General features: G+C 39.2%; 3 protein-coding genes across 3 annotated transcripts; 2 read left to right on the top strand and 1 right to left on the bottom strand.

Moving 5' to 3' along the window:
* The first annotated feature begins 7,730 nt into the window (after window positions 1-7,730).
* LOC147862751 (exocyst complex component SEC15A-like) lies at window positions 7,731-15,869 on the top strand. The gene is made up of 2 exons (XM_087320908.1): window positions 7,731-7,948; window positions 13,263-15,869. Exon 2 carries the CDS (start codon window positions 13,276-13,278, stop codon window positions 15,679-15,681), a length of 2,406 nt encoding a protein of 801 aa, XP_087177034.1. The 5' UTR covers window positions 7,731-7,948; window positions 13,263-13,275; the 3' UTR covers window positions 15,682-15,869.
* Window positions 15,870-17,247: 1,378 nt separating this feature from the next.
* LOC147862750 (ENTH/VHS protein) lies at window positions 17,248-20,509 on the top strand. The gene is made up of 2 exons (XM_087321251.1): window positions 17,248-17,480; window positions 18,166-20,509. Exons 1-2 carry the CDS (start codon window positions 17,271-17,273, stop codon window positions 20,017-20,019), a joined length of 2,064 nt encoding a protein of 687 aa, XP_087177377.1. The 5' UTR covers window positions 17,248-17,270; the 3' UTR covers window positions 20,020-20,509.
* Window positions 20,510-21,927: 1,418 nt separating this feature from the next.
* On the bottom strand, window positions 21,928-23,424 carry LOC147862749 (uncharacterized). The gene is made up of 3 exons (XM_087320691.1): window positions 23,200-23,424; window positions 22,557-22,666; window positions 21,928-22,215 (listed from the first exon to the last, which is right to left on the bottom strand). Exons 1-3 carry the CDS (start codon window positions 23,386-23,388, stop codon window positions 22,140-22,142), a joined length of 375 nt encoding a protein of 124 aa, XP_087176817.1. The 5' UTR covers window positions 23,389-23,424; the 3' UTR covers window positions 21,928-22,139.
* Window positions 23,425-24,465: the final 1,041 nt, after the last annotated feature.

The following is a 24,465-nucleotide window of genomic DNA, read 5'->3' as shown; positions in this document are numbered from 1 at the left end:
AATGTATTATTAGTTATTACAAGATATTTAGAGTATTCTAGAACATTCTAGGATATTCCATGATTATATTAAATGTTGAGAATGTTTAAAAGTTATAACGGCTAGTTAGTTTCAACAGCTAGTTAGCCCAACGGCCAAATCTTGGCCTTTATAAAGAGGGACTTTCTCCTCATGTAAATAGAAGAGATCTCTGTATTTTTCTCCCTCCTACCAATGTATATTACTGAACAAATGTGCTTTCTCATATTTCTTTATGGTATCAGAGCATAGATCCGCCCCTCTGCAAAACCCTAGATCTGTCCTCTGCAGAACCCTAGATCTACCCTTCTGCTGGTATGACAGTGATTGGAACAACACTGTCCTAGCATTCAAGAGAGGAAAGGGGGATTTTTTGTTTTGTTTCATTTGGGATGGCATTGCTATGTGATTGAGAGGTGACTTGGGAAAAAAGTCAGAAGAGGAAAGCAAAGATAGGCCAACTTGACAAGATGGATGATGTGTTCTCAAAATTGAACGAAGATGAGGTGAAAACATTGGTGAAATACATGAAACAACCTGAGATTGTAGCATCTGGAGGTGTGACAGGAATACAACCACCACCCCGACTTGAACTCCTCCCAATTGAGTTCAAACTCGATGGACCAGCCACATACTTGAGCTGGTCGCGTCGGATTATAGGTGCCTTGGCAGGGAGAAGCCTTGACGGCTACCTTACGGGAGAAGAGAAAGAGCCTCCTATCAAAACGAGCAATGAATGGAAAGCATGGAGAGCTACCCACATGTCATTGTACATGTGGCTTCTCAACTCCATGATTCCATCAATTGCCACAACAGTTGATGGAATTTTAAGTGTGAAGGAGATATGGGAGAAATTGCAAAAGACGTATGTAGGGAGGGGAAACAACATGAGAGTATTTCAAATCGAGCAGGAGATAGATGTTGTTTGCCAAGGAGATAGGATGATTCATGAATATGCCATAGAGCTGGAGCGCCTATGGGCAGAATACGATCATTTCTCGCATGTGACAGTGTGCAATGATCCTCAGTGTAAGAGCAAGGAAATTTCTGCTCAAAGAAGAACTATGCAATTTTTGAAACATCTCAACCCGTCATTTGATCAAAGAAGGGCAGTTCTTCTAGCCAAGGCTAAAATTCCTACACTTGATGAGGCAATCACGACTATGATACAAGAGGAGAGTAGAATGAAGCTGTTCTCTGACACTACCGGACTTCCAGGGGTGCGATCGGCACTAATGGTGTTAAATTCAAGCGGAAGTGAAAATCGAAAATGCTATAATTGTGATGAAGCTGGTCATTTCAAGAATGCTTGCCCTAAACCATCTAAGGAGAGAGAATATGGAGGACGTGGACAAACTAGAGGTCGTGGTCGAGGGGGCCGAAGAGGTGCAAGAGGAGGTTACCAAGCAAACTTAATGGTAGCAAAAGAAGAGGAAGGAACTAAGGTGGTGTTCACTGAAGAGGATCAAGCTCTCTTAGAAATACTTAGGAGGAATCAAAGAGCCGCAGATGATACTTCATTCATGTCAAGAGGTAACACTGCCACCTATGCTTATTCGGCCACAAGTACTAGCAACACAAATACTCTTGCCTCTGCACCAGAATGGATAATTGATTTTGTTGCATCTAGGCATGTGACGGGTAATGCTAGTGAATTCTCCTCGTATACTCACTTAGCAATGCGGCCAGAAAGCATTCAAATTGCTGACAGTACTACACAACCTGTAGTGGGTATAGGTACAGTAAAATGTACCGACTCTATGACATTGTTTAATGTGTTGCATGCTCCTTCTTTCCCAGTAAACTTATTATCTATAAGTTCTATCATACACCAACTAAAATGTGTTGTTTCTTTTGATATTCCCAAGGTGATATTCCAAGAGAAAGGGATAGGTCGGAGACTTGGGACTAGCACATGGCATAGTGGACTATGGTATTTGGATCGTGAAGGGCTGGATTCAGCATTAGCATCTATGGTAGAGGGAATAGATGTAAGGGGATCTAAAATGAGCTATGAGGACTTGTTAATACTTCACCACCAACGCATGGGACATGCCTCTTATGGCATGTTAAGTCAGGTGTATCCACACCTTTTTGAAAAGGCAGATAAAACAAAACTTGTTTGTGATGCATGTGAATTTGGTAAGCTTACTAAAAGTTCATATGCTAGTTCAGGTCATAGGAGTTCCCATGCATTTGATGCAATACACTCCGATGTTTGGGGACCATGTCCCACAAGTTCTATTAATGGATATCGATATTTTGTCTCTTTCATTGACTGCTTCTCTCGTGTGACCTTGTTATATTTGATGAGAAAAAAGAATGAAGTATTTGCTTGTTTTAAAGATTTTCATAGAGCAGTTCAAACTCAATATGGTGTAGTAGTAAAAGTGTTGAGGTCTGATAATGGAACAGAGTATGCTAACATGACATTTAGGCCATACCTCTCAGATCAAGGAATACAACATCAAACTACATGCCCATATACACCCGAACAAAATGGAGTAGTAGAGAGGAAAAATAGACATCTTCTAGAGGTAACGAGAAGCATGATGATTTCTATGAATATCCCAAAGCAGTTGTGGGGACAGGCAGTTTTGACGGCTGCCACATTGATCAATAGAATGCCCTCTAGAGTATTGGAGTGGAAGTCTCCATGTGAGTTGTTGCAAGGCAATAACTCTGGAATCCTTCCTTTGAAGGTGTTTGGATGTGTGTGTTTTGTAAAGGACAGTAGACCATCTGTAGGAAAACTTGATCCTAAAGCTGTAAAATGTGTATTTGTGGGATACTCTACCACACAAAAAGGCTATGTTTGTTGGAGTCCAGTAGAGAAGAGATTATTTGTGAGCACGGATGTGCATTTCAGAGAGTCAGAGCCATATTATAAACAAGGGGTAACTTCACCCTTTGATGACTTAATTCAGACTGAAAATATGAGGGAAGGAGATAATTGTGAGAGGTTGCTAAAAATAGGATCAATTCCTTTGTTGATCCCAACATCAGCTGAGAAACAAGTGAGCATAGGAGGTACAGAAGAAGAAGGAAACGAAGACGAGGAGCCTATATGTGTTGGGACTCAAGCTGAGGGGGAGCTAAAGGTGTATACAAGGAAGAGGAGGCAGAAAGACATAAATGTGAACACGTCTTCAGCACCACATGTGCCATCAAGTTCCATGTCCCGACCTGCCTCGACTTCTGAAATACCTACAGAACTCCCGAACCTAGAAATCACAGGTGATATGATTTCCTCTCCTTCTCCTATCAAGATTAGGAGGACCTCTCGCAGTAATGCAGGGGTTCCTCCTGATCTTTATGGTTTTCCTCATGATATTGCTCAGTTTATCTCTTATTCTAACATATCAGCTACACATAGAGCATTCATTGCATCATAAGACTCTGTCACTTTACCCAAGTGTTGGCAGGTTGCTAAAGAAGATCCACAATGGAAAGCAGCCATGCAAGAAGAACTCGGAGCTCTTGAGAAGAACAAAACTTGGGAGATTGTGTCACTACCACCAAGAAAGAAGGCGGTTGGGTGCAAATGGGTGTTTACAATAAAACAGACCCCAGAGGGAAAAATAGATCGATACAAGGCATGATTGGTGGCTAAAGGATATAGTCAGACATATGGCATTGACTATGATGAGACTTTTGCACCTGTCCCGAAGATGAGCACTGTTAGAACACTTATTTCCTTAGTAGTGAATAAGGACGGGAAATTACATCAATTAGATGTAAAAAATGCATTCCTTCATGGAGAGTTGATGGAGGAAGTGTACATGGATGTTCCCCCAGGTTTCGGTACAATTCAAACAATAGGTAAGGTTTGCAAACTTAGGAAGTCGCATTATGAACTGAAGCAATCTCCTCGAGCCTGGTTCGACAGGTTAAGAAGGGCTATGGTGGGTATGGGATACCAATAGATGAATGCAGACCATACAGTGTTCTTTCGACAACACAAGGAGCATACTACATTGCTTGATGTGTATGTGGATGATATAATTATCACGGGTAACGATGAAGGAGAAATTGCCCAATTGAAGATGCAATTGGGTAAAGGTGAAGGATCTAGGATTGCTACGATACTTTCTTGGAATTGAGGTAGCTCGTGGAGCAGAAGGAGTTATTCTATCTCAGCGGAAATATGTACTAGATCTTCTCAAAGAAACTGGAATGTTGGGTTGTAGGCTTGTAGCTTCTCCAATCGACCAAAAGATCAAGCTAACTGAACTTGCGGGAGAGAATGTTGATCGTGAAAGGTATCAAAGATTGGTAGGTCGGCTGATTTATTTGACCCACACCCGTCCAGATATCTCATTTGCAGTAAGTGTGGTAAGTCGCTACATGCATGATCCGAGGAAAGATCATATGGATGCAGTGTACCATATTCTGAGATATCTCAAAGGTGCCCAGGGAAGGGATTAATCTTCAGAAAACATGGTCATTTTAACATTGAGGGCTATTGTGATTCTAATTGGGCCAGTTGTGCTGATGACAGGCAATCCACATCAGGATACTGCATGTTTGTTGGAGGCAATCTGGTCTCTTGGAAGAGTAAGAAACAGTCAGTAGTAGCAAGGTCAACAGCCTAAGAAGAGTATAGAGCTATTGCTATAGGGGTTGTGGAGATGTTATGGTTGCGAACTCTCCTAGTAGAACTAAAGGTGAATCAAGAAAATCAGATGATGTTGTGGTGTGACAATAAGTCAACAATCAACATTGCCAACAATCCGGTACACCATGATAGGACCAAACACATCGAAATCGACAGGTTCTTTATCAAGGAAAAGCTTGATAATGGAATATTAAAATTGAGTCATGTTTCTACTGAACATCAAGTAGCAGATTGTCTTACAAAGGGACTTGGGCCAGTAAGTCTTACTAGATTGTGTGACAAGATGGGCTTAGTGGATATTTTTCGCCCATCTTGAGGGGGAGTGTTGAGAATGTTTAAAAGTTATGTAAATAGAAGAGATCTCTGTATTTTTCTCCCTCCTACCAATGTATATTACTGAACAAATGTGCTTTCTCATATTTCTTTATTAAATATCATAAATAACTAAAGTATTCTAGAACATTCTAAAACTCCATAAGGACCTATAAATAGGTGTCTATTCATTCATCACAACTCATTCGGTTCAACACCAGTTTATAACCCCTTAGCCTACTCTTTGTAATCCTTGCTCTCTTATAATATAAACTCTCTTTCCATTTCTAGTGTTGTCTCTCGCTCTCTCGCTCTCTCGCTCTCTCTCTATACCTTCTATTGTCATCTTATCTTTCTCTCTCCTATTCTCAAGTATTGACACTTGGTAGTGTAGGTCCAGGGTTTGCGACCTAACAGATCGGAACTCCAACATATTTTGTATGCTACTATCTCGGTGGAACCGGATAACATCCTTGACATTCAATTCATGTCTAGAGGATGTTATCATGTGGAATTTGCAGATAAGGAGTCTGTCACCAGGTTATTAGCGATTAAGGAGGCGTGCGTGGGTTTCTTTTCATAAATGGTCGCATAATGTTAAGGTAGACGTGATTTTGAAGGATCAAGAGTCTAGTATGGATTTTACGACAATATTCTCTAGTTTGAGGAAGGAGTGGAGGAATGCTCTTCCTCGCATTGGGGCATTGTTAGGTAAAGTCATTGTTACGCGTGATGGACATGTTTATGGGATAGATAGAGTGGGTGGGGTAATAACTGTCCAGATGCTCACACAAAGATCTATTCATTTGCCGACAACTATTTCTTTACCTAATTTGCTTATAAATAAACCTCCAAATGTGCAAAATGTGCATTATCAAGGTTTGCATGATCAATGGTTTGTGTGTTGTCAGTTTGGTCATTTTGGTAAAGATTGTCAAAAGCAACACCCGAATGTTGAAGCCCATCCACCTACGCGATCAGATGAGGAAACTTTTTAGACTCATTTTGTTGTTGTTTGTACAGGATTTTGGTGGTAATCGGCAAGATGGTTGATGTGGATTGAATGAAGCAGATTTTATCTTTTTGATAAGGATGAGTGATGATGGTGTGGGGGCCGAAGCATATTTTCAAGAGGATATGAGGACACTATATTCATTTTGTTGTTGTAGGTACATGATTTTGGCGATAACTGCCGAGATGGTTGATGTGGAAACATGAAGAATGCTTCTTGAGGTTGTGATAAAGCTAAGTGTTGATGGTGTGGAGATGGTCGTGGAGATGAAGGAGATGATCGGATTTGACATGGAAGAGGATAGTTGTGGACTAACCAAAGCGGTCCAAATCATTTGTCATACCTCATATGACATTACAGGAGTTGCAAGGTGGAGAATAGGTGAAAGGAAAACAAGGAAAACTATTCTCATTATGGAACTGGAGGACATGGTCACATTCAATCGAAGGAAGACATTCTATGTTCAATACATAAACGATGTCTCATGTCATTCCTTTGTGGTCTTTCACTACCCTTATTTGTGGTTTTCATAGGTCATTATGGCTAGAGCCATTGTAATGTTTTTTAGCCTAATCATTTCGTCATGTATGTAAAATTCTACTAATGAAGAATATATTTTTCGAAAAGAAAAATGAAACTAGAAATAATACTTAGAATAAATAAATTGAAAATCGTGAATAAACAATGCTTTGTATAAGAGAGGGTGGTTTTTAATGAACAATGCAAGCACATATAGAAGTTATGAACAATCTGGTAACAAAAGGAGAGTGAGAGGGATATCTGAGGTATCCACTTGTACTCAATGCAAGGGCATCTTTGATTTATTATGTTAAATTATAATGATAGACTTCTAAAATACACAACCCAAAGGAGTTTTTGCTCTCACACAAGCTTTGTGGGGTTGAGCTTGATATCTTAACAATAAAGGGGTCAACACCCTATGCTTTTGAAAGCTCTGGCAAACGTGCTAAGTCATCACAGATCAAATTGTTCCATCATCCATTAAATAGTGGCAATGTTTGCATAAGAAGGAAAAACGGTTGTTTCTTATATGCTTTTAAGGGTGCTAACTTGGAAAGTCTTTTAGTTGTGCTGATCCTACTTCGATGTGGAATTGGTGGAAGGAAACTTTGAATTGGCCTATTGCTTTATGAGCACAATGGGACACGTAGATGCCCATTTCCCATAACTCAACTCTACACAATCAAAGTGTTCGTCCTACTTTATATCAATCAATTTAGTGGGAAGAAATTGTAATTTGGCCTATTGCTTTGCAAGCATTATGGATCTTGTAAATCTCCATCTGCCATAGTCTCTTTACATCTAGTGAGAAGCTTATTAAATGATCTTTGTAGCGGGCCATCTTTGTGGCAAGTCACAACAATGGTGTGATCCAAGGCTTTTTTGGGTAGAGAGTTGTCATAGGTCATGGCAGAATACCTTGTCTTGATCATTTAAGCGAGTTGCGGAGAGTATCCGAAGCCAAGATGGAGGAGTAGAGTGAGAAACCCACAATATTGACCGAGAGCATGATAGGGAGAAATGCATGACTTGAGAGCAATCTATGTCTCAATCTTGACGAGCAACCTCAAAGAGAGAGAGAGAGAGAGAGAGAGAGAGAGAGACTCACACTCTTGACCATGAATATGACTTAATGAGAGAGAGAGCAATATTCCTATCTAGAGAGAGAAACCCTTGACTGTCTTGACCGGGAAACCCGAAGACAATCTTGACCGGGAACTAAAGACAGAGAGAGAGAGAGAGAGAGCCAAAACAGCTTGACGAGGATCACGATAGAGAGAGAAACTCGCAGACCTACAATCTCCTCAGACAGAGACAGACAGAGCGATGGATAGGAAGATGAAGGTTCCAGAATAATAAAACATACCCTCTTCACCTTTCTCACAGATCTATCTTCTCCCGCTCACACGAATCCATCCATTCCACCGGAACTCTTCTACCAAGTATCCGTCCTTGGAACTCATCTGGTACTCCTCCAATCCTGTGTGATTTTTCTTTTCGTTTTGTTCTCTGTTTCGGAAGCGGGATTAGGGTTTCCTTATTTATTTATTTATTTGGTGTTCGGTTTCTGTTTTTGTTTTTCCAAGTTTCAGTTTTAGGGTTTTGCATTTGCTTAATCTGAAAAATTAAAGTATTTTCCTTCCTTTTCATCTAAAAATTGAAGCTTTTATGTGTTAAATTGTTCTGTTTCTCATGTTTTTGGGAATTAGATTTTTTCTTTCCTCAATTTGCATCCGAAAGTGAAGTCTTACACATTAAGTTCCTCTGTTTTTCCCATGTTTCAGATTTAGGTTCTTGCATTGTAAGAGAGCGGATTTATGGGTCAAATGCATTTTATTTTCCCTGCACTTCTCAGCTTGGAGAAATAGGACTTTGCATTTCCGTAAAATTATGTAGCCATATTTACTCTGATCTGACACATGAAATATCCCTGTTTTTCTCAACGAACAAAATTAGGTTTTGCATCTCCTTAAATTTATGAAAACATGGTTTTTTTTATCAGATACACTGAAATATATCTGTTTTTCTCAACTTGTTGAAGTAGGGTTTTGAATTTAAGTAAATTTGGGATTTCTAATGTGCATCTAAGAATGAATATTAACCATTATTAAATGCATTTACATTCTCTGTTTTCCTGAAGTTTCAGAATGACAGTTTTGTATTTCCTTATGTTACATTACGAAAACTTATTTTATTTGATCTGAGATAATCGTTAGACATTAAATACACTCTCTTTCTCACATTACACATTAGGGTTTTATATTTCCTTTACCTGGGAAAGAATCCTTTCCTTTGATTTGCATCAAGGAAAGAAGATTTTACACATTAAATGCATACATCATCTTACAACTGTGGGAAAAATGAAATTTGGGGAATGAAATAGGGCATTATATTTCGTCCATTCTCAGATCAGGGTTTCTTGTTCTCTCTGATGCCTTATTCTATGTTCATTACGTCATTTTCAGATCAGTATTTGTGCTTCTGGATGTGTTCTTTGTTTCAACATTGTGAGATTGGGTTATAGCCATTTTGTCATTCATAGGTTAGGGTTGTTTTGTTGACGGTTTGGGGTTAGGGTTGATTATTATGATGATGGATGGTAATGGTGAGTGTGATGATGATGGCAATGAATGTTGCGGGATTGATGGCGATGGAGATGGCGAAGATGTTGATAAGCATTGCGGGGTGGGGGGTGGCGCCTAGAATGGCTCCACCCCCCTCCCAAGGGAGTTCAATGTAAGAGGGGGGGGGGGGGAGAGAGAGAGAGAGAGAGAGAGAGAGAGAGAACATTTTTCCTTTTCATTCATTCCCCATAAGGGGGTTAAATAGTTACAATGAGGTTAGAATCATAGGGATGCATGCCCCTGAAGCCATCCATACACATCACTCACTCACACCCTTTCCTATCTGTCCACTCACACTCACACTTACATTCACACTCGTACTCGTATACATTTCACATACACAACAACAACATTATAGTCTTTTACCCTCACTCATAACACAACTCTCCGTACATCTCGTACGTTAACACATTATGGCACGCCCGTGGGACAATGCATTGCACGTCGATCCCACATGCCTTGATCATCATCTCTATTCGATCGGAACTTCATCGGTCTTCTTTGCAATCGACTCCCTCGATCGGAACGCTTGATCCAAACATCTCCATCGGTCAGCAAATCTACATCGACACAAACATTCCCGTTTTGTCGACACACGAACTTCATCATGGGTCCAAAATCACATTGTGTGTATGTGTGTTATTCCTTTTATTTTGTGAGTTGTTGTGAGTCGATCTTGTCCATTTCCTCCACATTGATAGAGTTTTCGAAATTTCGTCGTTTCCCTTTCGTTTTGTAATTTGTATTAGACCCTTGAGTTTTTGAAATTCGATCCGGTACCCTCAGGTTTTTTGAAATTTGTTGCATGCCCCTATTTTTCTCTTTTTCCCCCTCTTTTTATTTATTTATTTATTTATTATTATTTATATTTCTTCATCTCATTTTTTTCTTTTATTATTATTATTATTGCCGTTTTTTCCCTCCCCCTTGTTTGTCTGTCTCCTTCCTCTTCCTCCAGATAGTCTCGTTCTTGATCTTTTTGCTTTTGCTTCCTGCAATCTCCGCTTCTTTTCTTCATCTTTGATTTGTCGTTCTCGGTTTCTTTCCGGCATCCTCTCTTCTTCATGTTTTTGTCTATCTTGTTTTTCTTCTTGTTTTCTGCCACTTGTTGGGCTGCCCATTTCTCGGTCTTTCCTTTTGATCAGGTGGTGACCTGCTGCCCACTGGTTACCTCTGCGGTTACCATGTTTACCGCCGGTTGTTTTTCTTTTGCCTTGACTGGACATTGGCTACTGTAATGTCCTTCCTGCCGGCAAAAATAGCAGTACAGTTTTCGTGATCCACTCGGTTCTCCTTTTTCTGCTACTATTGGTTGCGTTTCGGGAACCGTCCAAGCAATTTCTTCCGTTCTCCTTGGTTCCGGTTGGAATGTTCCACCATCGACATTGCTTTTCTGGTATCCGGGGCTCGTTGGTAATCCTGTTGTGGGTCGCGGCGGTCATTTCGCCGGGGGTCATATTTCCGGCACTGATTGTTTTACCCATGCCGGTCAGAATATCTTCGTTCCCTTCTTCTATTCCGATCATAGTCTGGAGAGTATCCCGATCGTATCCGTCCCATGGGTAATCTTCTATCCTTTGTCTGTCCTCGTACCGGAATCTTCCATCCGATCCATACCGGTCATCATGCCGGAAATGGGTGTCCGATCATCGCGAGGCTGAATTTGTTGTATGGGTGCCGCTGGTCTATTCAACAGGTTATACTCGCACCGATCTATCGTGTGTGTCTTTGAATGGCATAGAGCACAATGTGTCCTCATTGTGCATTCAAGTGTAGAATGGCCGAGGTTGAGGCACATTGTGTAGTGCATCTCTTGCCGGAATCTGAGCTCTTCCTCCTTTGGCAGCGCTCTTTGTAGTGCCCCCATCATCATGTTGTTGCTATTTTGTGCCCGATCCATATCGAGCACCTGGTCAATGACTTGGTCGATGGTGCTCGTCCTGAAATCCAGGACCGCCAATGTCGTCCGGAGTGGCTCCCGTAGAGCCGTCAAAAATATTTCCTTCACTTCCTCTTCTGGTGGTGACCATGTAAGCTGTTTTTGTAGATTCTGGAATCGAATAATAAACTGTGGCACCGTCTCGTTTGCTTCTTGATAGGTGCGTAGAACTGGCCGATTATCTCTCTTTGGGTGACTTCTCGGTGAAACAGTCGAATGAATTTGTCCCTCAATTGTTGGAATGTCACGAAATGTTCCAGTTTGTATTGGGAGTACCAACATGCGGCCTGTCCCTCCAGTGATAAACCGAATTTTGCAATTTTCAATTTTTCCATTTCTGCCTCTGAAAATCGTTGTTAGACATGATTGGCTTGCTACGTTGTTAGAAATGCTCTCACATGGGCTTCTGCGTTGGGTTTGTCGTTATATTTCGAGTAAGGATATAACGTTGTGTCGTGGCTGGCCGTGTTTGTACCGAATGACTTCCTCTGTCGGTGGTGTCGGTGTCTCATTGTCCGTTGTCGTGAGGATTTCCGGCGACGGTGAGAAAACCGGGTGGAGTGAGCAAGGTCAGCTATGTGCAACATTGCACATGTACATGGAGAAAAATGTAAATAGAAATAAAGGGAAATTGTAAGGGTGCTAAAGTGTACAGGAGTTAGTGAGGAATAAGTGTCATGTGTACATTAGTGCTCTTGCATACGTAGTGGGGGGTGTGAAAGTGAGGGTGTTTAATGTATCTCTCCGGAAATCAAGGCAAATATTTCCGCTGAAAAAGAGGAATATTTGACCGACTTGTAATGTATCTCCCTCCTTGGGTTATAAAAGGAGGGGAGAGTCTCTTGTTTGGGGGTTCCCCAGTTTTTGTGTTCTCTCCGTCTATTCTTTAGTCTGTTAGAGTTTTGGGGTTCCATTTTGGTTTAGGGTTTAGTTCCATTTGAGCTCGTATGCTCTATGGAGTTTCCAATTTCTGCTCTGTCTTCTGTGCAAGGCCCCACTCGGCGCGACGAGCCCGAGAGCTCCCTGACTAGTGGCTTGCCTGTAGATGATTGTTGTAATCTGGTTTGCTCGGTCCAGCTCAAAGTCGGAGTTGTATTCTGCTTTTTCTGTACAGAAATATATATAAAAAGGGTTTTCTATATCCGTCTCTATCGGTGTCGAATGTGTTTCTCTTCCTTTCCAGTTTCTGTAGTGTGTTTTCTCTCTCTCCATCCTCCGTCGTTCACTGCTTCTTGCAGATATCGTGGTCGCCAAATTTGTGTTTATCCTAGACTAAGACTTATTCGCAAACAAAATGTATTCCCCTTCTGGAATACTATCCAAAGGTGTGGTTGGAGAGATGGAATAATACACACATACAATTATGAATGATCCGGTTAAGTTCTCCGGTACATATACACAGTATCCGGTTATCTGGCACACTATCCGATGCACAATCCGGATATGCATAAACACACGTAAGATTAACACATAAAAGTGCAGAGGGCAAGTACACAAGATAGAACAATAAAGACTTATATTACTCGCTCCTTAATCCATACAATCCGGACCTCTTATATAGGTATCCTGATACAAAATGGTGTTTATCTGGATCGGTACATCCTTCCATATCCGGCACCTCATAATGTCTATTCTTATTAATCTATTTCATTACAACGTTTCATTTATTACTAATTATTTCTTTTTCTATAATACTCTCCGGTTCCCACTTCTTCCGGATTCCGGTTCTCCGCCCGTTCACTCCTCCAACTCCGGCCACAGCTTCACTGGACAACATGTTTAAGTTCAGGCTATATCATTTCTTCATTCTTAAATATTAGGTTTTTCTTCTTCATTTTCTATCTTCATTTCTTCACTTGCATGTTAATCCTATTATATCTGTGTTACATTCACAGATTAGATTTCTCGCTCTTTCTAATATTTTGTTGTATATTCATTTCTCCACTGTGACATTGGAATTACCTGTTCATACTATGCTCATTTTCTGCATCAATTTCTTCACTATCACAGCAGGTTTTTCATGTCATATATTTCATCTCTTTTCTCAGATATTGGTTTTTCATTCTCGTTTTATATATTCATTTCTTCATTTTCAGGTTAGATTTTTTATGCTTATTTCACCACTTCTTTCAATCTAAGGTTAGGGTTTCTATCCCATTTTCTATATTCATTTCTTAATTCTTGTATTAATGTTTTATGTTTCTCATTTTCTGTCAGAAATTTTGGACACATGATGAAACAGGGTATGCTGATGACAAAGCCAAAGAGAAGAGGGTCGGCACTGGTCGAGAATGGTGGAGGAGAGAGGTCTCATATGGTGGTAGAGGAGGTAACTCTTGCCTCTAGCATAAGTAATGGAGAAGATCTAGGGCCTATTATTAGGGCAGCGTTTGATTTAGGCAAACCCGAAGCTCTTCTCCATCAGCTCCGGAGCTTCGTAAAGTCGAAAGAATCTGAAATAGAGGAGCTTTGTAGAGTTCACTATGAAGAGTTTATCCATGCTGTAGATGAACTCCGAGGTGTTCTCGTCGATGCTGACGAACTAAAAAATGGCCTTGCCTCTGAGAATGCTCAGATGCAACAAGTTGGGAATGCTTTGCTGTCCAAGCTTGATGACCTCATCGAGGCCCACTCCACTAAAAAGAACCTCACTGAAGCCATGAGTTCTTTGAAGGTATGCACTGATGCCATGGAACTATGTGTTCGAGCTAACGAACAAATCACAAGCAACATGTATTACCCAGCTTTGAAGATTCTGGATGTAATTGAGAGAGATTATTTGCCCAACATCCCGTCACGAGCTCTTCGGCATATGCTTGAGAGGCAGATCCCTGTGAGTAGAGGCCACTTAGAGAAGAATGTTAGCAATGAGTTTAATGAATGGCTCGTTCAGATAAGAAGTGTGGCTCGGGATATAGGCCAACAATCAATTGGCCAAGCCGGATCCACTAGAAAGAGAGAAATGGACCTCCGTACCAAGCAAAGAGAGGCCGAAGAGCTTAGTCGATTTGGTGGAAAAGAGTGCATCTATATCCTTGAGACAGAGGACCTTGATGAGGATGACTCTTTTTTGAGATTCGACCTCACTCCCGTGTATAGAGCTCATCACATCCATACTTGTCTGGGGCTACAAGAGCAGTTTCATGAGTACTACTTCACGAATCGCCAATTGCAGCTGAATTCTGATCTCCAAATCTCATCAATGCACTCTTTCTTGGAGGTGCATCAGACCTATTTTGCCCAAGTTGCGGGGTTTTTCATTGTGGAAGATAGGGTATTGAGAACAGCAGGTGGTCTCATGACGAGCTCACGAGTTGAAAAATTGTGGGAAACGGCAGTTATGAAGATGATATCAGTGGTTGAAGATCAGTTTTCTCGGATGCAAATGGCTAACCATATATTGATGGTGAAAGACTATGTGAGCCTTCTATGTGCCACATTGCGAAGATATGGATATCAGGTGGGTCCCCTTTTTGAAGTCCTCAATAAAACTAAGGAAAAGTATCATGAGCTTCTTCTTAGTGATTGCAAACTACAAATCAATGATTCACTCTCAAACGACAAGTATGAGAAAATGATCATAAGGAAGGAATATGAGTACAAATCCAATGTGCTGGCCTTCCAGCTTCAGACAACTGATATAATGCCGGCTTTCCCATATGTCGCACCCTTCTCAGCCACAGTGCCGGATTGTTGCAAGATTGTTAAATCCTTTATCGAGGATTCAGTGAGCTTTTTGTCCTACGGGAATCACATGGATTTCTATGATGTGGTGAAGAAGTACCTTGATAAGCTTCTCATTAATGTATTGAACGAGGCTCTATTGAAATTGATAAGAAATCCAACACTGGCAGTATCTCAAGCAATGCAAATAGCTGCCAACATGACAGTGCTTGAGAGATCTTGTGATTTTTTTGCTCGATATGCCGCCCAAATGTCTGGTGTTCCTATCAGGCTTATTGACCGCCCACAAGCCTCCCTTGCTGCCCGATCGGTCCTTCTAACCTCCCAGGGTGCTGCCCACGAACAAATGTTTGTGCTTGTGAAATCAAAAGTCGATGAATTCATGCAATTAACCGATAACATTAATTGGATACCTGAGGAACCTCCCTTGAATAGCAATGAATACCTTAGTGAAGTTAGCATCTATTTGGAAACTATAGTCTCTTTAGCACAACAAATACTTCCTCTAGAGGCTCTTGATGCACTCATTGGTGGAGTTTTAACTCACATCTCAGATGAGATTGTGGCTACCATGTGCAGCAAAGAGATGCAGAAATTTAACGTCAATGCGATTGTTGGGTTAGATGCAGATTTGAAGATTCTCGAATCTTTTGCTGATGAGAGATTCCAAAGTACGGGTTTGAACGAGCTTCAAGGAGCTACAGATCTTCGTCAATGCCTTTCTGAGGCTCGGCAACTTGTGAATCTTTTATTGAGCAATCAACCCGAGAATTTTATGAACCCTGTGATTAGGCAAAAGAGTTATAGTGCTCTTGATTCGGCAAAAGTTCTTGTCATTGCCGAGAAATATCGAGATTTACCTGAGAAATACTTTGGTAGCAGAAACCCGAAAAATGTTGGCAGGAAAAAGTCGATTGATCTCCTCATAAGAAGATTAAGAGATAGCCTCTAGAAAATAAAATAAACATTCATAATTTTCCTTTTTCTTTCTGAAGTTAATGCTTCTCTCTCTCTCTCTCTCTCTCATTCTCATTCTAAAGTTATCAATCATGAATGTTGTAATACTTTTGACGCTTTCCGATGTTCATTGACGTGCTGATTATGTCCAAATAAATAAATAATGTCGTTCTCATATTCATATATCTTGGGCTGTTTTGATTCTGGTATTATATGGTGGACTTTGCCACTTTTTCTGTGTCACCTTTGTTATGTAATCACTTAATGAGAGAGAGAGAAAGAGTACTAATGTGACAAAATTGGAGCAAGAGGAATTTTTTGCCTATTGGCAATTCAACACGTTCCACTATCCATGTAGTGTAGTTAGTGGGTGGCTATACTCCATTGTAACACCCATTGTAAGTAGTGTTTTTCACATACATTTATTAATATAATTATGTGTTTTTACCGAGAGAGAGAGAGAGAGAGAGAGAGAGAGAGAGAGAGAGAGAGTCTCCTTGTCACAAGATGGAGCATGTTTTCTAGGTCTAATTACAAGAAAGATCAAATGCATGTTTTCTAGGTGTTTCATTCCATGACATATGCACATACGAAGACAATATAAATAGGAAATAATTAGTATACTTATGACTATTGTCATTATTGAAAACTTAAACATAAATGATGGGCAACGGGATTGTTTATGCAATCTTGAGTGCGGTGTGTAGGGGTTGTATAAAAAAACCATAGAAATACATTAGTAACTTGAGTCATTGGCCAAGTAACTAACTATTAACTAGCCATTGTTTTCTTATTCCCCAACGATAGTTTGTTGCCTCAAATTCTAATTGTTGTCAATGTTTGTCACTTAATGGTCCTCCAGCTTAGCCCTCACTTGCTTTTTAGAACTTTGCCCATTCCTATTCTAATCTCCCATGACTTAAATTTGAGTGTCATCCATGTGTACTTAACTAATGATGCAAAGTTTTCTCCAAGCATGAATATGGTTTTTTTCAAATGTGTCTCAAAGTTAGCTATGTTGAACCACTGTCGTGTTGTCCATTGCACAAATCACCTTGTTACCCCTACTTATTATTTGGTTGAAGAGAGACACGGATGTAACTTATGGATCATTTACCAACATGAATATCGTGACATATTTAATTGTTATTTTGATTAAATCGTCATTGTGCCATTAACTTAGAGAATGGAAAACCCAATCTAAATAGACCTCTAATTGGATGAGATAAACCAAATGGCACACCAAACCATTCCTTGTGTGTAAATTTCCCAAGAACATCTTGCATTTCATTATGCCTAAATTTCTTCAAGATATCGATCGAAAGCGCGTCTTCTGAATTGATGAATCCTTGAAAAGAACACTCATATATTTCATACAGTATTTCGACGGTTTTTGGAAGGGCCTAAATTACTTCAAAATAATGGCGGCTCGCACTCTTCATTGCTTCTAAGTTTGTTGAGTGGATAAATTCCTTCCATACATAAAACTCTGAAATAACGCAAACATTAGAAAGGAGAGAGGGGCATTTGGAGAAATAAAGGAAACCTCAGGCATTTCTTCCTCTTCTTCTTCTGTCAGGAGCGATGGTGATGGGCAGAAGGCGAAGAACCGGAGACAGCGATGGAAATTCGGAGCTCGCTACCTTGATCGATTCTGCTACCTCTTCTCCTCGCAGCGATGGTCTTGACATCGCCCTTATCTCCTCCATCAAACAAATCGTTCGCCTCTCTGATGCAAACGTCCACCTGGCTTTCCGTCTCCTTTTCCACAAGATCAAGTTCAACCATTCTCAGGTTAGGATTTTATTTTATTTTAATTTATTTATTCTTTTTAGGATTCTCAAGTTAGGTTTTTTATTCTTTTGCACTATTTCTGTATTTGTTGGATTTAGTTATATTTTTGCTATATTAGATTTGGCGTTCTTCATCCGATTGCTTAATGATTTATTTGATTATTAGATTGGGTTTTCTTTTTTCAATTATGTATTCGTTCTCATATTACTGTCTCTTTTTCCTATATCAAGTTTGCAAATTGTCTATTGGATTCCTCATTCTCAAATTAGCGCATCTTTTGTTCTAAGGCTAGTTGTTTTTTTCTTACTCTGTAGATATGTGCATTCTTACGTTGGGTTTCTTTCTTTGATTCTATATCATTTTCGTCTTTCTCAGATTAGGGTTTCTTGTTCATTTTCAGATTAGGATTTCCTATTCCCTCTGATCCCAAATTCTGAAAAATGACTTGTTTTCAGTATAGATCACATTTATTTGAAACAAACTTATATTCTCAACTTGAAAGGGAATGTGAATTGGTGATTGGAATATTATTGAATTTCGATGTAGTTTATTTTAACTCTCAAATGCAATCAAGCATTCGAGAAAATTGAGGATTTTAAAAGCTCTCATTCTACTATAAGTTCTGCGGGAATAACCTTTTATATCAGGACTTAATAAGCTTTATGATATGATTTTCTATTGCTAGGCACGTTACCTTACATTGCTGATTATGGATGAGCTTTTCACCAGATCTAAGCTCTTTCGAAGCATTCTTATCGAGAATTTTGAAACATTTATGACCTATGCAGTCGGATACAAATCAGAATACCCTCTTCCTCCCCCAATAAATCGCGCTACAATATTGAGATCTAAAAGCATGGAAATTATAGAGAAATGGAATGATAGCTTTGGATTACATTATAAAACTCTTAGATTAGGTTACGAGTATTTAAAGAATACATTGCATTTTCAGTTCCCGAATTTGCGACAAGCTGCTGCTCAAGCAGAGCAGCAAAGGAGTGAAAGAGAGGCAAGATCAAAAGCATTGGTGTTAGAAAAATACCGGAATTTGAAGGAGGATTTCCCTTCATTGTCAGAAGATATTCAAAATACTTTAAACCAGTTAAGTGAGTGTTTTGAAATTCTTCTCAGTCCATTAAAACCAGTTGAGAGTCCGAGTTCTCTTGCAATCATCACTCAACATGATAACAGCGAGGACGAAGAAGAGTATGGTGTCAACACACTTCGAAAGATTTTGGAAGAAGCATCATGCAGACCACCTTGTGTGTATGAAAAGCAAGAAAATGCCTCCATTTTCAACACTGTCCGTGATTTGATTAAAATTATTGACAACCAACACATTCCGTCTGTTCAAAACTGGATGTCTATTTTAATGAGGGTTGAAACACAAGATTCCGAGGGTCATGATTTCTTGTTAAGAGCTACCATTGATATCCGGAACCAGTTATATTCAGCAAAAAGTAAATGCAATGTTGATCTTGGAATAACTATGCATCAAACCACTGATAACAATAATGGTGATGAATGTCATAACGATGAAGATGATGACGGTATAGAGTGGGAAGGAGGGTTAATCGATGGAGAAGCTGGCAAGGAGGCTCCTAAGAAAGAGGACATGACGACCATTAAAGCAAACGGATTAATTTCAGAAGATAAAAAAGTCAACCCGAGGACAGAAAACAGACCTATGAAGCCTGGTGATGTTAGTGAAGAAGCAGATGTACCTCTGAAGAAAAAGCTCATTGACGAAGCTCCAGTATTGCCATGGGGATCATATCTAGACAGATGGGGAAGTGAACATATGGTACCTGTGAATCAACGAGGATTGCTTCTCGAAAGTCATTGGGGAAAAGTGGACTTTGATGCACTTGTTCTCCCAGAAAAAGTTAATGAAATGAGTATGCAACTATCTTACTATAAACCCACAGCTTCTGAAATAAGACCCTGTTTAGCCCCACTTAAAAAAGGGGGTTTATGTCAGAGGCGAGATCTCCGAATCTGCCCTTTACATGGGCCCGTTGTACCACGAGATATAAATACAGGGAATCCTATTCCTATATCTCCAGATAAAAAGGAGAATCCTGAATCAGGAAACTCTCTGAGAAAGGATCATATGTCTGATTTTACATCTTTAGATGAAACAGGACATGTTAAGGCGGACATTGTGGCACAAGCCGTGGCAAATGTACGTGCACGAGATGCAGCTGAGTTGAGAAAAAAGATTGAGCGGAAACTAGAGGCAAGGAAGAATAGAGAGCACAATGCTCGGGTCTTGCGTGATGCCGCTCTTTCATGTACTTCTCAAGGTCTTGGAGAGATTATTGGTGAAGATTTGGACAAGTCATATGATGAAGCTCATGCCCATAGAATAGGGAAAAGGGCAAAGTCTTGTCTCAAGGCCATGCTTCATCCCAAACCTACCACAAAGGATCGTCTTGCCAAAAGATTATTGAACAGTCGAGCAAATGATGCTACCACGCATGCCATCACTCAAAATGAAGATGCTGCATATCGAGAAGCTTTTGCAAACCAATGGTAATTAATAACGATGTAGCAAAATAGAGATAATTGTTTTTGAATGGACTGACTTTGCAACTCCTTTAACGACAGACACATGAAGCTCTAATAGAGAAGCAATCCACTCACAAGTCTCCTTGTATATGAAGTGTTACAGTTTGATGTTTATAAGTACAATCATAATCCTCCTTTTGGTGAGTGGGGAGACATGGGAAGTGTACCAAAACCTTATTTAAGAAAAATTGTTGATAATCTTCATGTACAAACCTATAGGATTGTGTTACAGGACCCATCATCATCACAATCGTTCCTGAAATGATAGGAATTGATCATTCTTTTGTTTCGGCTCAAGATAGAATTTATTATGGCTGCACTTCATCTAACTTTCCAAACTAGTTGTACTTTGTTGGGTAATGCCTATATGATTGCTGAAAGTCTCTAATTTATGTCATCTATCCTTCCAAACCATTTTTGCTTTCTTTTGTAATATACCTAAGTGTTTTGTTCAAGTCTTTGGTTCATGTGATATAATGGGCTTTCTTTGCATACATTTTGGCCAACATATGTCACAAGTTCTAAAGTAACGTGAATCTTAGAAAATAATATCTAATCACTTTATTAGTCATCTTGTTTTTTCCAAGGTTACATGAATATTCTTGTACAAAATATGAGATTGGAATCTCTCTCTCTCTCTCTCTCTCTCTCTCTCTCTCTCTCTCTCTCTCTCTCTCTCTCTTGCATGCGTTCAATCAATCTCTAATCATTTCACGCATGTATAAATATCATATGAACATTAGTGCAGATAACATGGATTCACCTCTGCTTTTTTGTAACTTTCTCGTAGGCTATTTTTGGCCTCTAGTTGACAATCTCTCTCAATGGGTGATATTTTCTTTGGTACATGTATATCTATACAATTCGATTTTCAGGGCTGGCAATTCGATTTCCATGGCATATGGAAATTTTAAATATCTATACAATTTTCAATAAAGTTTCAATAAATGATGATAAATAGAACAATCCTAACTAAGCAAACACATGCAGAAACAAGGAGGATAACTCTCAATTTGCAAGGAACACATCAAATCTAGGCGTGACTTGGGTTTCATGGAGTCATATATGCACCAAAAGCACTTCAGGCGGTTTTTATTGAACCTTTTTAGCATGGCTTGTGAAATTCTGTATGTTCTAGTTTCTTCTTTAATGGCCTTCATTGAGTAACACAACATGTAAGTGAGCTAAAGGAAATTTTATTAGGCAATTCTTTATATTCAACTTTGAAGACAATTTTTTCTAAAAAGGGTTACCATCATGAAAGGTAATCGTACATCACCTTAGAGGGTTTACCTTGCAATAAAGATCATCAATATTGGTGAGGAGAGCAAGAGTCTTTGTATTGTCATGTTGTTTTAATAGATATCCTTATTTTATGGAGAGTGAAAGAGAGAATTGATCAGAATGGATGTTTAATCGCCCATGGCGAGGCCAATTTTGACCTATGGGACCACATCAACATATCACTTGTATGTAACTCCTTCCTAAAAAAAGGGGTACAATCAACAGCTATCAATTAAACTAGCAAATGCACACCATGTGATTGTGTTGAACAATCTACACTGATTTTGTGAAGTTCAAGGCAAAAATTTACCCAAACTTCACACCACATATGAAGCAACATACTTTGATTATAGGTTGACCCAAATTTCTAGTTTACAGAATTCGCTTTCGCAATTATCTCTAAACAATCCCTATCTAAAATTATCGGGAAGTTCCATTCTCACACATTAAAAGAAAGATTTCAGCCACAAATTTTTAAGTGCAAAATGCCTGTTTCACCACTATACAAGCTCCATAGCACAATTAGATAAAAGAAACACAATTACAAAATGCAAATAAAGAGCAAGAAATTAAAGGCATATATAATCAGCAGTAAACAAAATAGTAAAGAACTGAATAACAATATTATTATAATACACAAGCTCCAGATTTATGTAAAAGAGAAACAAGGCATAAAAGTATACTTAAATACATACATACATACATAGAAAAAGATATGCCCAATAACCATAATTGATTCTTAAAAGCAGCCTTTGCAGTGATTTAGAGTTTTCAACATATGAATTGCTCCAATATCATCGACGATTATATTTCATACAACAGCTCTCCTAGTGCAGGGAGCGTTGGTGAAGATGGTTTGTTTTGTATTCGAGATTCTTCACTGCATTGGTGACATAACATAGTTAGAAATCTTAGATTGATCTTATCCCGAAAAGAGAAAAACTTCTAAATCTTGCATCTGTTTAATTGAGATTCTTTGATGCATAAGTCAAAATAACATAGTTCAAAAATAGATTGATAGTCATCTTAAAATAATAATAATAATAAAGTTTTCAAGTAGATTTATTTCATTCTAGAATTGTCTTTAAGTCAAAAACTCCCATTTTCAATTTCAATTTCAGATCAAGAAATAAAAATTGTCATGCAAATCATCACAATTAAGTTTCTACTATGATTGTTTGGAGAAGAAAAGGGAGATATTATATATACATAGATACATACCTTAATGAAGAAGCAGGATAGAAGTGGGGTCCCTCATCCATGCCTTCACATACAATCTCTCCTGTCTTGGTCTGGTAGCAGATAATGCCCTCTTTATCCTCTGAAAAAACCTGCACGGACATATATGTATGTATGTGTATGTAAGTATGTATGTATAGATACACACATATGTGTATAGATGTGCACATAAATATACACATATCACGCACACGGACATACACACATATAGCACATACACATATGTGTATGCTATTACTCGTGCATTTAACAATGCACAAACAAGTGCATAGGCATACAAATATACAGTATAGGCATGTATAGGCACACATAGGCATACATCCAAACATACAGATGGGCACATGTGTATTCTATTCAGATAGGTATCCAGATGTATGTATATACGCAGATGCCTATGTACGTGTGGGTATACTCACGCATATATCTATGTATACATATAGATATTTGTGGGTCCACAAAGTCATGTGTGTGTATAGTTATACAATAGTGTACATATAGACATAGGTATGTGCCCACATCGGCATATATATATACACATCTAGACATGCAAGTGTTGTATGTGTGCATACACAGGCATCGGCCTCTCTTATGTACATATACAACTAGAGACCAAATGCTTACTTACCTGGAATACAGTTTCTATCTCTTGGGAAGAAGAAGCAACCTGCAGCTGAGGAGAGCATTTAGCCATGGAGCGGGAGATGGGTGCTTGTGAATGAAGACAAAACTTCTTTGAATGTGACTCTGGCATGTTTCTCATCAAACCAGAAAAAGCTGATCTTGTACAGAGTTCTGTAAGGTTGAAGGAAGCCATGGTATTCTCAAAGTCTCTGTAGAGAGAAAGAAGAGGAATGAGCAATCTGAGACTAGACCTTAAATGAATCAGAACCCGTCAAAAATCGAGAAGAAGTTCATAGATAACATAAAAAAAAAATCAAAAGAGACTATGGAACTTTGAGGGCAGAAAGAGACAGAGAGAGTTTTAGTAGTCAAAGTATGATTGACCAAAAGTGAAACATTTTTACAATAGAACGTCTGGACATAAAGGGTAGTGCCTCTTGTTGTTCCAGAGTTTTCAAGGAATGAAGATCGTGTCTATGCGAGGAATGTGTATAGAGAGTGGACCGAATTGTCGATTTATAGTGTTATCAGTGGGACAAAAGGCACGAGGTATGGAATGAATCTTAAAGTAAAGTGTGAAAGGGGACGAGTATGTCAAAGCAAGAAAAGGGGGGAAAGACCCGAACACTAGCAACCGAGAGGAAGTAACCAAAATACTAGTTGTCGAGACATAAGCCTAGGATTAGAAGAGAGTAGGTGGAACGTGCCAATTAAGGGGAAAGTTATATATAAATCGGGAAGCAGCAAAAGGAAAGACAGGCAGAAGATATCCCTATTTCAAGCTAGAGTGGTTAAGTTTAGATTCGAAGATCTATAGTAAGAGAGAGAGAGTGTGTGTGTGTGTGTGAATGATTATAAGTGGTCTGTACTACCCTTGTAATTGCTCTATTCAGTAATCAATACATTTACTTTTGGGTCAACTCTGTGCCTGTCTCATCTTAATCATATTTTTTATTCTGTTATCTAACCTATGAAATCGAGAGTACAAATTGGTTGTAACCGATTCTCAGAGGTTCCATCCCCGCACGGTGTAACGTTTCGGCCCTGCTAGGCCCTACCCTAGTCTCTTACGCGACCACAAATCCTTGACTTGATTACTCCGGAAAAGTAATCAACGGTGTTCCTCCAATAGGGAGATAACATGTAGGACCTAAATTGTGGCAAATTGCGATACTCAAACTACAAAACTTGATTACGGCAAAATACACATCAGTCGATGTGTTACCTCGTATATATGTGCCCTCTCAAACTAAAAGTGAAACTTTTTTAT

The sequence above is a fragment of the Azolla caroliniana genome, unplaced genomic scaffold (genome assembly GCF_043228905.1).
Source record: "Azolla caroliniana isolate FFs.n. ecotype wild unplaced genomic scaffold, voAzoCaro1.0.p SCAF_6, whole genome shotgun sequence".
Classification (NCBI taxonomy): Eukaryota; Viridiplantae; Streptophyta; class Polypodiopsida; order Salviniales; family Salviniaceae; genus Azolla; species Azolla caroliniana.
The sequence above is the reverse complement of the archived record's forward strand: the minus strand, read 5'-3'. Positions and strand labels throughout refer to the sequence as shown.

What these genes read in the sequence shown, in the direction of transcription:
- LOC147862751 (XM_087320908.1), top strand. Translation starts at nt 13,276, where the DNA reads ATGATGAAACAGGGTATGCTGATGACAAAGCCAAAGAGAAGAGGGTCG.
- LOC147862750 (XM_087321251.1), top strand. Translation starts at nt 17,271, where the DNA reads ATGGTGATGGGCAGAAGGCGAAGAACCGGAGACAGCGATGGAAATTCG. An exon ending in TCAAGTTCAACCATTCTCAG is followed by an intron (nt 17,481 to 18,165) that starts GTTAGGATTTTA and finishes TTCTATTGCTAG; the next exon opens with GCACGTTACCTTACATTGCT.
- LOC147862749 (XM_087320691.1), bottom strand. Translation starts at nt 23,388, where the DNA reads ATGGCTTCCTTCAACCTTACAGAACTCTGTACAAGATCAGCTTTTTCT. An exon ending in AGATAGAAACTGTATTCCAG is followed by an intron (nt 22,667 to 23,199) that starts GTAAGTAAGCAT and finishes ATGTCCGTGCAG; the next exon opens with GTTTTTTCAGAGGATAAAGA. An exon ending in TATCCTGCTTCTTCATTAAG is followed by an intron (nt 22,216 to 22,556) that starts GTATGTATCTAT and finishes TCACCAATGCAG; the next exon opens with TGAAGAATCTCGAATACAAA.